Below are 12,523 nucleotides of genomic sequence, written 5' to 3'. Positions count from 1 at the left end.
TGTCATTGGGCACAGATAATTCTTAGCTATTAGGTACCAACCTACAAAATATATGCAGTGGGATTTGGGACCACTTTACCATTTTGATGACTAATTTGCTAGCCAAACTCTATCACTGCTGATAGTTTTTTTTTAAAAACTAGCAGTTGTTCACCAAACACCAGTGAAAGACCTGCCAAACAATTTCACTCCCCTAGTTGGAAGTATATTATAATGTGAAGTCTGAGCCTGTAGCCCTAAACGTTTTTAACTTTTTCTTAGACTATACCCAATATGGCATATTTCTTGTATATTTCTTTTCTGAATTTTAAAGGAGAGTTCAGTTGAAACTTGGACAAATGCCATCACAAGCTTGCAACTTTCATAAAAAAATGTTTTAAGCTTTTTCCATTTGGGAAAACTTTAATCAGTCAAGAGTCTTTCACAAAGTCAATATCAGAATATTTGTCAGTTAGGTTGTTTAAACAGAAGCTAATGTGCTAGTACCAAAGCAGCACCTGTTTGGTGAAGCAATATCTGATGAAATTTAATCCCATGGAATACTTGGCTGTATAGAGGGACACTATATTTCTGCCTATCTAATTTTTATCCATAGATGGGTGTTCTTTCCTTTCTTCCTTTGTAAGTTAAAGTGAGTGATGGTAGGTAGTGTTAGGTAACTTCCTGAGATAAACACTCTGACTCAGTTCACCCGACCCAGTGCTGGCTGGGTAAAGCTGATGAGACCGGAATGCACCGACATCCCCGCCCTCCAGAAGCGTCACCACCTCTCACTCTCCACGCCCTTGTCAGCAGGCTCCTCGAGGGCGGGCTGCGCCCTACCGCCAGCGACCCGTGCCTTGGTCGTTGCCCTCAGTGGACCCGCCACTCCTTGGACCCTTTTCTCTTGGAGGAGTATATTGATTAGGTGGATAAAGTTGAATTTCTCACATATATTAGCAGTGAAAAATGTTTAGCAATTTTTTCTCCCCATTTAGGAAATATTATAGCACATTTCACCATGGAACACTATTGTGAATTTGTAATGAAAGTCAGTGTAAAAACGAATTCTGGACGTTATGCCATATAAAATAGTGCATATATGTGTACACGTGTGGGCATAATAATGTCTGTTTCTAATTTTCCATGTGTTTCAGAAAATGTGGTAGTGAAACAGCACACCCATGTGACTGTAGATGCCAGAGGAAAAGACCTGGTGGGACCCCCAAAAGACAAACAGTCCAGGTATTGGGAGAGCACCTGGTTCTGTCACTCTCAGTTTTCATTCCAGCTTTACTTACAGGATGTAATGGAATACCAAATCCCAACTCTTAAAGACTGAACGTTTTTATTGACTCACAGCTCTAAGTCACGAGGTACTTTCTGTAGATAAAAACATAATGATTTACCTAAACATCAGGGCCTGAAACAGGCAGCTGGGTTGCCAAGAGAATCCCTGTGGGAACAGTTTTTGAGACTGACTTCCACCTGTTTTGGGAGCAGAACTGCAGATACTCTTAGCAGCCAAAGACCCTGACACATAAAGACTGTTGTGGAACCGAGCAAACCCTATTTCCTTATACCCATTTTCATTATTTATACCAATTATAATTAAGAAAGTCAATAGCCTTTTAAAAGGAGGATGACAGGATGGTTAAACCTTTTATTGGCGTAAAATACAGATTTGGTATATATTAATGCTTTGTAGAAGTAAACCTCCATCATATTTGAATAGTCCGGTAAATATAATAGGCACTAAAAGCAGCTATAATCTTTTGAGTGTTTCTTACATTCCAGTATAGCAGTTAAGTTTGTCATGTACTGTTCCCTTTTATTATCCCTTACAAAAACTTCAGGTGTAGTAACTATTCTTTCCCACCATTGTAGCTGAGGGAAACTAGGACCAGAAGACTAAATAAAACTTAAAGTCATATAGCCTCTAATTTGCAGGACTGGAATTTGAGCCCATATCTCTGATTTTAGAACCCTTGCTCTCATTGCTATGTTGTACTGCCTCTTGTCAAAAACCTCTTCTTAAAATAAGACACCAGTAAGTAAATGATTGGATAAAGCACATGAGCAGAATTTACAAAAGAAAAAATAAAAATGTGGAAAAGAGTTAACTCACTAATTATAAAATTAATGCAAATTAAATAGCTTTTTGCCTTTTGATTTTAAATTCTACCCAATGGGTACAGTCTGTTACTGCCCACTAGGTATCTTCCTATGTTTAACTAAATTTTTGACTCATGACTCCCATAAGCCACACTTGGCACAGGATTAGTCTAGAAATAAATAGGACAGAAATCACAGTTGCCAGCAGGGCAATACTGTCCAAGAAACTGCTGTCTTTGACCCTCATGAGACAATTAAGTTGCGAAGAAGCGAGACTCACTTAGGACCCAAGTCCTAAGGCTCCCCTAGCTTAGAGGGCTTTTCTCCACAGAAGTCAGTGGCTCCTGCAGTGCTCTCTGGATCCAGCCCCCGGGCCCATGAGGGACAGATCATTGTGAGAAGTCTGAAGCTGTTCGTTCCCCAGGATTGACTCTCCCAGTCTCAATGCAGTGACCAAGGAGGTTCTTTTACCATGAACAGTGGTGATAGTGACACTCACCTTTTCAGTGTTCATGGGAGAACGACTAAAAAGTTAGCCAAAATTCAAATTCTCACGGAGAAAAGAAAGGTTTTTTTAAATCATTTATGCATCCACAGTAATTTGGGCTCTCATGTGGTAGCAATGTACACACATCTGGAAACAACTTTTTTGTGTATGGGCACCCCTAATTCCTGTTTGGTTGTAATATAAAATAGGAAATATCTTCAGTGTGTAACCAGGGAATTGTTATATTCCAGCATACATCCCCTGGGTTAAATGGTGTAGTCATTAGAGTCCATGGTAAGATTGGAGAAACCCAGCAGATACCACCTCGACCAGTGATCATCACTAGCAGTAACTTGTGGTATCGTGATGAGAAGGGCCCTTCACCTCTGTGGTACTCTTCCCCAAAACCAACACTGACAGTCTAGTCATGAGGAAAATACCAGAAACCAAATTGAGGGACGTTCTGCAAAATACCTGGCCAGTACACCTCCAAATTGACAAGGTCTTGGGAAACTAGGGAAGACTAAGAAATTCACAGATGAGAAAAGCAAGGAGACATGGCAACTAAATGCAACATGGAGTCCACAGTTGGATCCTGGAGCAGATAAAGGGCGCTGTGGAAAACTGGTGAGATCCAGAAGAGGGCTGGAGGTTCGTTACTGTAACAAATGTTGGCTTATTGGTTTTAACAAAGGAGAGCTGTGTGCCACGATAACAGAAGAAATTGGGTGAGGAGTATATGAGAATTCTATTATCTTACAACATTTCTTTAAATCTTTAAATCTACGATTATTCCAAAATTATTTTATTTTTTTAATTTACAGTATGAAAAATGCCTATGTCAAGAAGTAAAAATGCAATATGAAGTTACATGTATAACTTCATTTGTATAATAAAATATATGCTTATACATGTGTTTGTGTATATGTGGATATATAGGTGGGGGAGAATGTATATGTAGTGATATACCACATATATAGTCAAATCTTAGTGTTTGCATTGTTTTTTTTTCTGTAAAGTCATTGCAAACACTGAGTTAGCAAACACTGGACCATAGCTCCCAGGGGAAATAGAAGGCATTTTTAGAACCAGGTTAAATATTCAGCCATAGTTATAGTAGTGATACTTAGATGACGCTTGTGGAAATAAACCCATTCCTCCCAACATTTCCTACTAAACAATATCCAGCATATTACTTCATCTATTTATCTAGCATTTTACCCTGTCTTTGATATTATTTCTGTCCATATTGTACTAGTATATATTTGTCTGAAGAAAATGCTTTAATCAACTCTTTATGAAGCAACTTTGCATTGTCATTCTTAGAATGAAAAGGAAACTATTTTGTGGGACTTTTATATGATCAAATCGAATAGGCTCGTAATCACATGGTATTTTGTTTCCTCTTCTCTATTCCTTTAATACATGCAGTTCAATTCAAGAGAAAAGCCCAGAACCAGCCTTCCCCACAAATCTGTCTTCGGCGTCCTTGCTCTACCTGAGCCAGCCTGCTGCAGTTGGTATGCTGACCAGAGAGGCAGAGAGGGGCCTTGCAGCTTGTAAACTCAGACACTGACTTTGCCATTGCAGAGGATCCATCAAAGGCCAACGTGGGATTCCAAGCAGAACAGATGCAAACTAGTTCCCTTGGGAATGTTGATGCTCCAAGTATGAACAAATGCCCAGAATTCATTGTGCCCCTGAATAAGGATAATAGCCTGGTAAAAGCTGTTCTATGAAAGAAACTCAAAGAGTAGGAACTTGAATGTTGTGGTAGAACACAGGTCCAGACAAAATGTGCATACTGTCTCACAGTGCAGTACAACAGTAGCATACTTGAAAGGCAACTTAATCCACTTTAGATGTAGAGTGGTGTCAAGATACCACTTGATTTTATTCTAGAAGGATAACTACTGTTGGGAGAGGAAGTTGGAGCTGGAGGGCCTACTGTATGCCAGGAATTTAATCTAATGTTGTTATTCCCATTTCATAGCAAAGGAAACAAGCTCGGCTTTAAAGGATTTCAGCCCCCAGCCCTGGGTTACAGAGAAATAGTCTTGCACAGTGGTCAAGAGCGCAGGCTCTGAGGTACACTGGCTAGGTTCTAGCCCCCTCTTAGGCAGTCATGTTATCTTGGCCAAGATCATTTCAATTCTCCGTGGCCCTCTTCCCTTTTCTTTGAAGTGGAGGTGATGGTCATACCTACTTTAGCATCTTATTGTAAGGACCAAGTGCATTACTCAACATCAAGTGCCCAGAACCATGTTCTACGTGTGCTTAGCACTAAGTAAATGGTAATCATGCTTTATTAGTCTTTGATAACTGCTGCTAATAGAATTTCTTATAGCATTCTAAGTTGGACAGAAACTTTTTCTTCCCTTTAGAAATGATTTGTCTTTTATGGACCCACAATACATCTTATATGTGCAGATTGTATAAGTGTTAAGAGGCAATGTATTTTGTAGCTTTAAGTGGAAAAGCAATGAATGTTAGAAGTAATTAGAAGTAACTAATATCCTAGTCTGTCCCCAGGAATTGTGTTAAAGGCAGAATCTGGCAGTTACAGGTGAGGGAAGCAGATCCCTTGGTGCTGGTGCTGATTTCCTTTGTCACAACTGAATATTGATGTAAATATGTAGATCTAAAATGACAAGGAATTGTGGAGAATTACCTATTTTGACTTGAAAGTGGTTCTTTATTTTTTGAATCAATGCTCTTTAAAGATAAGGCTTTTGAAATTTAATAAATGTCTCCACTTGCTTTATACGTAATTTCTTTAGTAAAATTCTTGAATTGATTTTTTTTCCCATTCTTTAAGACTTCACTATTGAGAATCCATGGGATGATAAGTTGATTCTCAAACTTCTGTCTGGGATTTCTCAACCAGTGAGTTCCTATCCAAATACTTTCGCATGGCAATGTAAGCTTCCAGCCATCAAGCCCAAGATTGAATTTCAATTGGGTAAGAACTATATGGGTAGTAAACCTTTAAACTCTTTGCTGCTGTATGGGAAGCTGATGGTAACTCATGTGTGTGGTTCTCCTCCTGGCACCACCCCTACCCTCTGAACCCCACCTCCAATAAAGAGTTTTACCTATAGTACTAAGCTGAGAACATCTTATTAAGCCATGACTGTAGGATTTGACTGCTGGTGGGGCTATAACTTAAAGCAATTTGGCAATATCTATCAAAATTTTAAATGCATATACTTTTAGACCCATACGTCTACTTTAAAGACTTTCCTGTAGATATACTTGCACACATTCTAAATGATGTGTGCATGTAAAAGCAGTTGGAAATAACATAGGTGTCTAGGGACTGCTTAAACTATGTGACACCTCTACAATAAAATACAGCTTGCTGTAGTGACAGGGAGTAATCTCTCGGACAGCTGTTCTGTGAAAGGGCAGGCTAGCATTATAGGCTGCTTTTTATTTTTTAAAAAGGGGGAAGATAATAGATCTTCATATTTGATAGTATTTCCAGAGAACTCTTGAAAGGGTACTCAACACTAATAAAAATGATTAAAATGTGGAAATAGGAAACAGTGGATATGGGTAACTGGGTGGGAGATTTCTCATGATATGCTTTCTACACACACACACACACACACACACACACACACACACAGATTCCCCTCCTATGAACATTTTGCATTAGTTTGGTACATTTGTTAAATTTGATGAGCCAGTGTCGATACATTATTAACTGAAGTCCTTAGTTGACCTTGGGGTTCATTCTTTGTGTTGTACATGTATAATGACGTATCCATCATTACAGTGTCACACAGAATAGTGTCATTGCTCTAAAACCCCCTGTGCTTCACTGCTTCATCTCTTCCCTCCGCTTAAAACTCTGGCAACCATTAATCTTTTTACTACTGTCTCCATAGTTTTGCTTTTTCCAAAACATCATATAGTTGTAATCACACAGTATGTAGACTTTTCAGATTGGCTTCTTTTGCTTAGCAATATGCATTTAATGTTCCTCCATGTCCTTTCATGACCTGATGACCTTTTTTGTGCTGAGTAATATCCCATTGTATGAATGTGCTGTGGTTTATTCACTTTTTGGAGAACATCTTGGTTGTATCCAAGCTTTGGCAGTTAAACATAAAACTGCTGTAAACATTCCTGTGCACTCTTTGTGTGGACACAAGTTTTCAGTTAATTTGGGTAAATAACATGGAGTGTGATTGCTGGATCATATGGTAAGAACATGTTTACCTTTGTAAGAAACTGCCGAACTTTTTTCCAAAGGGTTTTTATACCATTTTACAATACCTACCAGCAATGGTAATTTTTCTTCTCTGAAGTCTGCTTTATATGAAATTAATATAGCTACTCTAGATTTCTAATTAATGTTAGCATGACATATCTTTCTTCATCCCTTTATTTTTAATCTATCTATGTCTTTATGCTTAAGGTGTGTTTCTTGTAGAAAACATAGTTTGGTCTTGTGTTTTTACCTATTATGACAAACTGTTTTCATTGGTATATTTAGTCTATTGATAATTAAAGTGATTGTTGATATACTTGGATTAATATCTACTATATTTGTTATTTTCTATTCATTGTCCTTGTTCTTTTTTCCTTTTTTGTCCTCCACTCTCTGCTTTCTGTGGTTTTAATTATTTATATTATTCCATTTTCTTTCTTCTCTTAGCAAATCAATTGTTAACTTTCTTTTTTACTCTAATGCCGAGAGTTTGCAATATTTAAAACTAATCCAGATCTACCTTCAAATAACTCTACTCCACTCCACAGGTAGCACAAGTACCTTATAACAGAGTATTGCCATTTCCTCCCTCCTGTCCCTTCTAAAGGTACTTACTGTCACATTTCACTTACACATAAGCTGTACTTACTGAATTCATTGTTACTGTTACTATTTTGAACAGTTATCTGTTAAATATATTAAGAATAAGAAAAATAAAAGATTTGATTTTATCTTCATTTATTCCTTTTCCTACTTCTAATCTGAATTTCTCACCTGATCTGAGTCCTCCTGTCTAAAGAACTTCTTTTAACATTTTCTTGCAAAGCAGGTTTACTGGTGACAGATTCCCTTTTTCTTTATGTAAAAAAAAATTATTTCTTCACTTTTGAAAGGATAATTTTTTTGGATACAGAATTCTTGGTGTTTCTTTTCTCTTTCAACACTTCACTCTCTCTTCTTGTATGGGTTCTGAAGAGAAGTTCTATGTAATTCTTTTTTTTTTCAGAACGCATCTCTCATATTTATTAATCAAATGGTTGTTAACAATAATAAAATTCTGTATAGGGGACTCAATGCACAATCATTAATCAACCCCAAGCCTAATTCTCAACAGTCTCCAATCTTCTGAAGCATAACAAACAAGTTCTTACATGGTGAACAAGTTGTTACATAGTGAATAAATTCTTACATGGTGAAAAGTGCAAGGGCAGTCATATCACAGAAACTTTCGGTTTTGATCATGCATCATGAACTATAAACAATCAAGTCAGATATGATTATTCGTTTGATTTTTATACTTGATTTATATATGAATCCTACATTTCTCCCTTATCATTATTATTATTATTATTATTTTTAAATAAAATGCTGAAGTGGTAGGTAGATGCAAGGTGAAGTTAGAAAACATAATTTAGTGCTGTAAGAGGGCAAATGTAGATGATCCGGTCTGTGCCTATAGAGTAAGTATTAATCCAAGGTAGACAAGGGCAACAAAACTTACACAGATGCAGAAGATTTCTCTCAAAACTGGGGGGGGGGTGAGGTTCTAAACCTCACCTCTGTTGATCCCCAATTTCTCACCTGATGGCCCCCCTGCGACTGTGCCTGTCTTAGGTTGTTCCTCCCTTGAGGAATCTTACCCGTCTCTGGCTAACCAGTCATCTTCTGGGGCCATACAGGGAAATGTAAAGTTGGTAAGTGAGAGAGAAGCAATATTCTTTGAAAAGGTTAGCTTTTTACTTCTTTGCAGATTTATGCCCAGTGACTTCTATGCCCAGCATTTGTCTTGAGGTATCTTTACCACTTGGAAGAATTATGATACTTGGTAATTTTCGATATGAGGCACGAATTCTACTAAAGGGTTGTAATTAGGAAGGAAGAAGAAAAACTATAGAAGTAGCAGACAGAAGAAAACATGGGTAGATTGATTATTTCTTTGACATATCTTCTTGGAGAGTAACATAAGCATGTATAGGTTTTAACAAACTACTAATTAAATTGCGTACACACATTCACAGAATAGGAATACAGCTACATAACAAAAGCAGACCTACAATTACCATCAATATCCAGTGAAACCAAGAAAACCAGTTAGGTACCCTAGGCATTTGTGAAAACATATCAATGATATGATGGATATTGTCTAACTGAATCTGAATAGTTTGAGAAAAATCAGTCAAATTGAAACAACACATTCCTGGGAACTGTTCACATCTCATATGTTCTTTTAACAGTAGATAGTCTATAGTAACACGATTTTGGAGCACTGCAACTTGCACTTCTAATTCTTCGTTGAGTTCTGACAGTATAGATCCAGTCAAGTTAGTTGTTTCAGTGTATGCACAGGCCAGCTTAGATATCTCCTTCATTCCAATGGCAAGTCCAGGAACTGGTGGGATGAATGCAGCTACAACTGCAACAGCGCCAGTATCTTTGCTGAAGTTTTTTGATGATCATCTTCTGGAATGACTCTTCCAGAGGATGTTGATGTTGGAAGTTCTTCATATCGTATCTAAATTCGTTTTCTGGGTAGCCAAATTAGGCTTTGATCCTCTGTATAAACACAAACCCTTTGCCCACAGTTTGATATGACCTTTATACCATTGTGAAGAACCTATTGGAGATCACCACTCAGGAACTGCTTTTTTTTTTAAGAGAAAGGAATATTATCAGAAAAATGTACTTCCATAGCTGATCATCTGACACCGTTTAAAAGATCAAAATTAAGGATATGTAAAGCACGCATTAATCATTGATTTGCAGTTAGTTTTATCCTATCAGGGAGTAATCCCCCTTTTCTTTGTCTTTTTTTTATCATTAATCTACAATTACATGAAGAATATTCTGTTTACTCATTGCAGTCACTGTCCATCAGCATAGCAAAATGTTGTAGAATCACTACTTGTCTTCTCTGTGTTGCACAGCCCTCCCCTTTCTCCCACCCCCCACATTATGCATGCTAATCATAATACCCCCTTTCTTCTTCACCCCCTTATCCCTCCCTACCCACCCATCCTCCCCAGTCCCTTTCCCTTTGGTACCTGTTGGTCCATTCTTGGGTTCTGTGATTCTGCTGTTTTGTTCCTTCAGTTTTTCCTTTGTTCTTATACTCCACAGATGATTGAAATCATTTGGTATTTGTCTTTCTGTGCTTGGCTTATTTCACTGCGTACCCTCTAGCTCCATCCATGTTGTTGCAAATGGTAGGGTTTGTTTTCTTCTTATGGCTGAATAATATTCCATTGTGTATCTGTACCACATCTTCTTTATCCATTAATCTACTGATGGACATGTAGGTTGCTTCCATTTCTTGGATATTGTAAATAGTGCTGCAATAAACATAGGGGTGCATCTGTCTTTTTCAAACTAGAGTGCTGCATTCTTAGGGTAAATTCCTAGGAGTGGAATTCCTGGGTCAAATGGTAAGTCTATTTTGAGCATTTTAAGGAAACTCCATACTGCTTTCCACAATGGTTGAACTAATTTACATTCCCACCAGCAGTGTAGGAGGGTTCCCCTTTCTCCACAACCTTGCCAACATTTGTTGTTGTCTGTCTTTTGGATGGTGATGATCCTTACTGGTGTGAGGTGATATCTCATTGTGGTTTTAATTTGCATTTCTCTGATAACTAGCGATGTGGAGCATCTTTTCATGTGTCTGTTGGCCATCTGAATTTATTTTTTGGAGAACTGTTCAGTTCCTTTGCCCATTTTTTAATTGGATTATTTGTGTTTTGTTTGTTGAGGTGTGTGAGCTCTTTATATATTTTGGATGTCAAGCCTTTATCGGATCTGTCATTTACAAATATATTCTCCCGTACTGTAGGGTACCTTTTTGTTCTATTGATGGTGTCTTTTGCTGTACAGAAGCTTTTCAGCTTAATAGAGTCCCACTTGTTCATTTTTGCTTTTGTTTTCCTTGCCTGGGGAGATATGTTCAAGAAGAGGTCACTCATGTTTATGTGTAGGAGATTTTTGCCTATGTTTTTTTCTCAGAGTTTTATGGTTTCATGACTTACATTCAGGTCTTTGATCCATTTCGAATTTACTTTTGTGTATGGGGTTAGACAATGGTCCAGTTTCATTCTCTTACATGTAGCTGTCCAGTTTTGCCAGCACCATCTGTTGAAGAGACTGTCATTTCCCCATTGTATGTCCATGGCTCCTTTAGCAAATATTAATTGACCATGTATGTTTGGGTTAATGTCTGGAGTCTCTATTCTGTTCCACTGGTCTATGGGTTTGTAATTGTGCCAGTACCAAATTGTCTTGATTACTATGGCTTTGTAGTAGAGCTTGAAGTTGGGGAGTGAGATCTCCCCCACTTTGTTCATCTTTCTCAGGATTGCTTTGGCTATTTGGGGTCTTTGGTGTTTCCATATGAATTTTTGAACTATTTGTTCCAGTTCGTTGAAGAATGTTGCTGGTAATTTGATAGTGATTGCATCAAATCTGTATATTGCTTTGGGCAAGATGGCCATTTTGACGATATTAATTCTTCCTAGCCAGGAGCATGGGATGAGTTTCCATTTGTTAGTGTCCCCTTTAATTTCTCTTAAGAGTGTCTTGTAGTTTTCACAGTATAGGCCTTTCACTTCTTTGGTTAGGTTGATTCCTAGCTATTTTATTCTTTGTGATGCTATTGTGAATGGAGCTGTTTTCCTGATTTCTCTTTCTATTGGTTCATTGTTAGTGTATAGGAAAGCCACAGATTTCTGTGTGTTAATTTTGTATCCTGCAACTTTGCTGTATTCCGATATCAGTTCTAGTAGTTTTGGAGTGGAGTCTTTAGGGTTTTTTATGTACAATATCATGTCATCTGCAAATAGTGACAGTTTGACTTCTTCTTTACCAATCTGGATTCCTTGTATTTCTTTGTTTTGTCTAATTGCCATGGGTAGGACCTCCAGTACTATGTTAAATAACAGTGGGGAGAGTGGGCATCCCTGTCTTGTTCCCCATCTCAGAGGAAAAGCTTTCAGCTTCTCACTATTCAGTATGATGTTGGCTGTGGGTTTATCATATATAGCCTTTATTATGTTGAGGTACTTGCCCTCTATACACATTTTGCTGAGAGTTTTTTCATGAATAGATATTGAATTTTGTCAAATGCTTTTTCAGCATCTATGGAGATGATCATGTGGGTTTTGTTCTTTTTGTTGATATGGTGGATGATGTTGATGGATTTTTGAATGTTGTACCATCCTTGCATCCCTGGGATGAATCCTACTTGGTCATGGTGTATGGTCCTTTTGATATATTTTTGAATTCAGTTTGCTAATATTTTATTGAGTATTTTTACATAATGTTCATCAGGGATATTGGTCTGTAATTATCTTTTTTGGTGGGGTCATTGCCTGGTTTTGGTATTAGGGTGATGTTGGCTTCACAGAATGAGTTTGGGAGTATTCCCTTCTCTTCTATTTTTTGGAAAACTTTAAGGAGAATGGGTATTACGTCTTCTCCATATGTCTGATAAAATTCCGAGGTAAATCCATCTGGCCTGGGGGTTTTGTTCTTGGGTAGTTTTTTGATTACCGTTTCAATTTCTTTGCTTGTAATTGGTTTGTTTAACTTTTGTGTTTCTTCCTTGGTCAGTCTTGGAAGGTTGTGTTTTTCTAGGAAATTGTCCATTTTTTCTAGGTTTTCCAGCTTGTTAGCATATAGGTTTTCATAGTAGTCTTTAATAATTCTTTGTATTTCTGTGGAGTCTGTCGTGATTT

At 37.6% G+C, this 12,523-nt stretch overlaps 1 protein-coding gene across 1 annotated transcript in view; it reads left to right on the top strand.

Annotated features, from left to right (window-relative positions):
- The window catches only part of LOC140846715 (mitotic checkpoint serine/threonine-protein kinase BUB1-like), a 47,703-nt gene that overhangs the window by 22,116 nt on the left and 13,064 nt on the right, over positions 1-12,523 (top strand). The window contains 4 exon segments of the mRNA XM_073224293.1: positions 1,137-1,224; positions 4,013-4,147; positions 4,149-4,249; positions 5,400-5,543. Of these exon segments, the coding sequence (XP_073080394.1) occupies positions 1,137-1,224; positions 4,013-4,147; positions 4,149-4,249; positions 5,400-5,543 (468 nt within the window).

Source organism: Manis javanica, chromosome 16 (genome assembly GCF_040802235.1).
Source record: "Manis javanica isolate MJ-LG chromosome 16, MJ_LKY, whole genome shotgun sequence".
NCBI classification, from domain to species: domain Eukaryota; kingdom Metazoa; phylum Chordata; class Mammalia; order Pholidota; family Manidae; genus Manis; species Manis javanica.
Note: the sequence above shows the minus strand (reverse complement) of the source record. Positions and strands in the feature narration are given on the sequence as shown.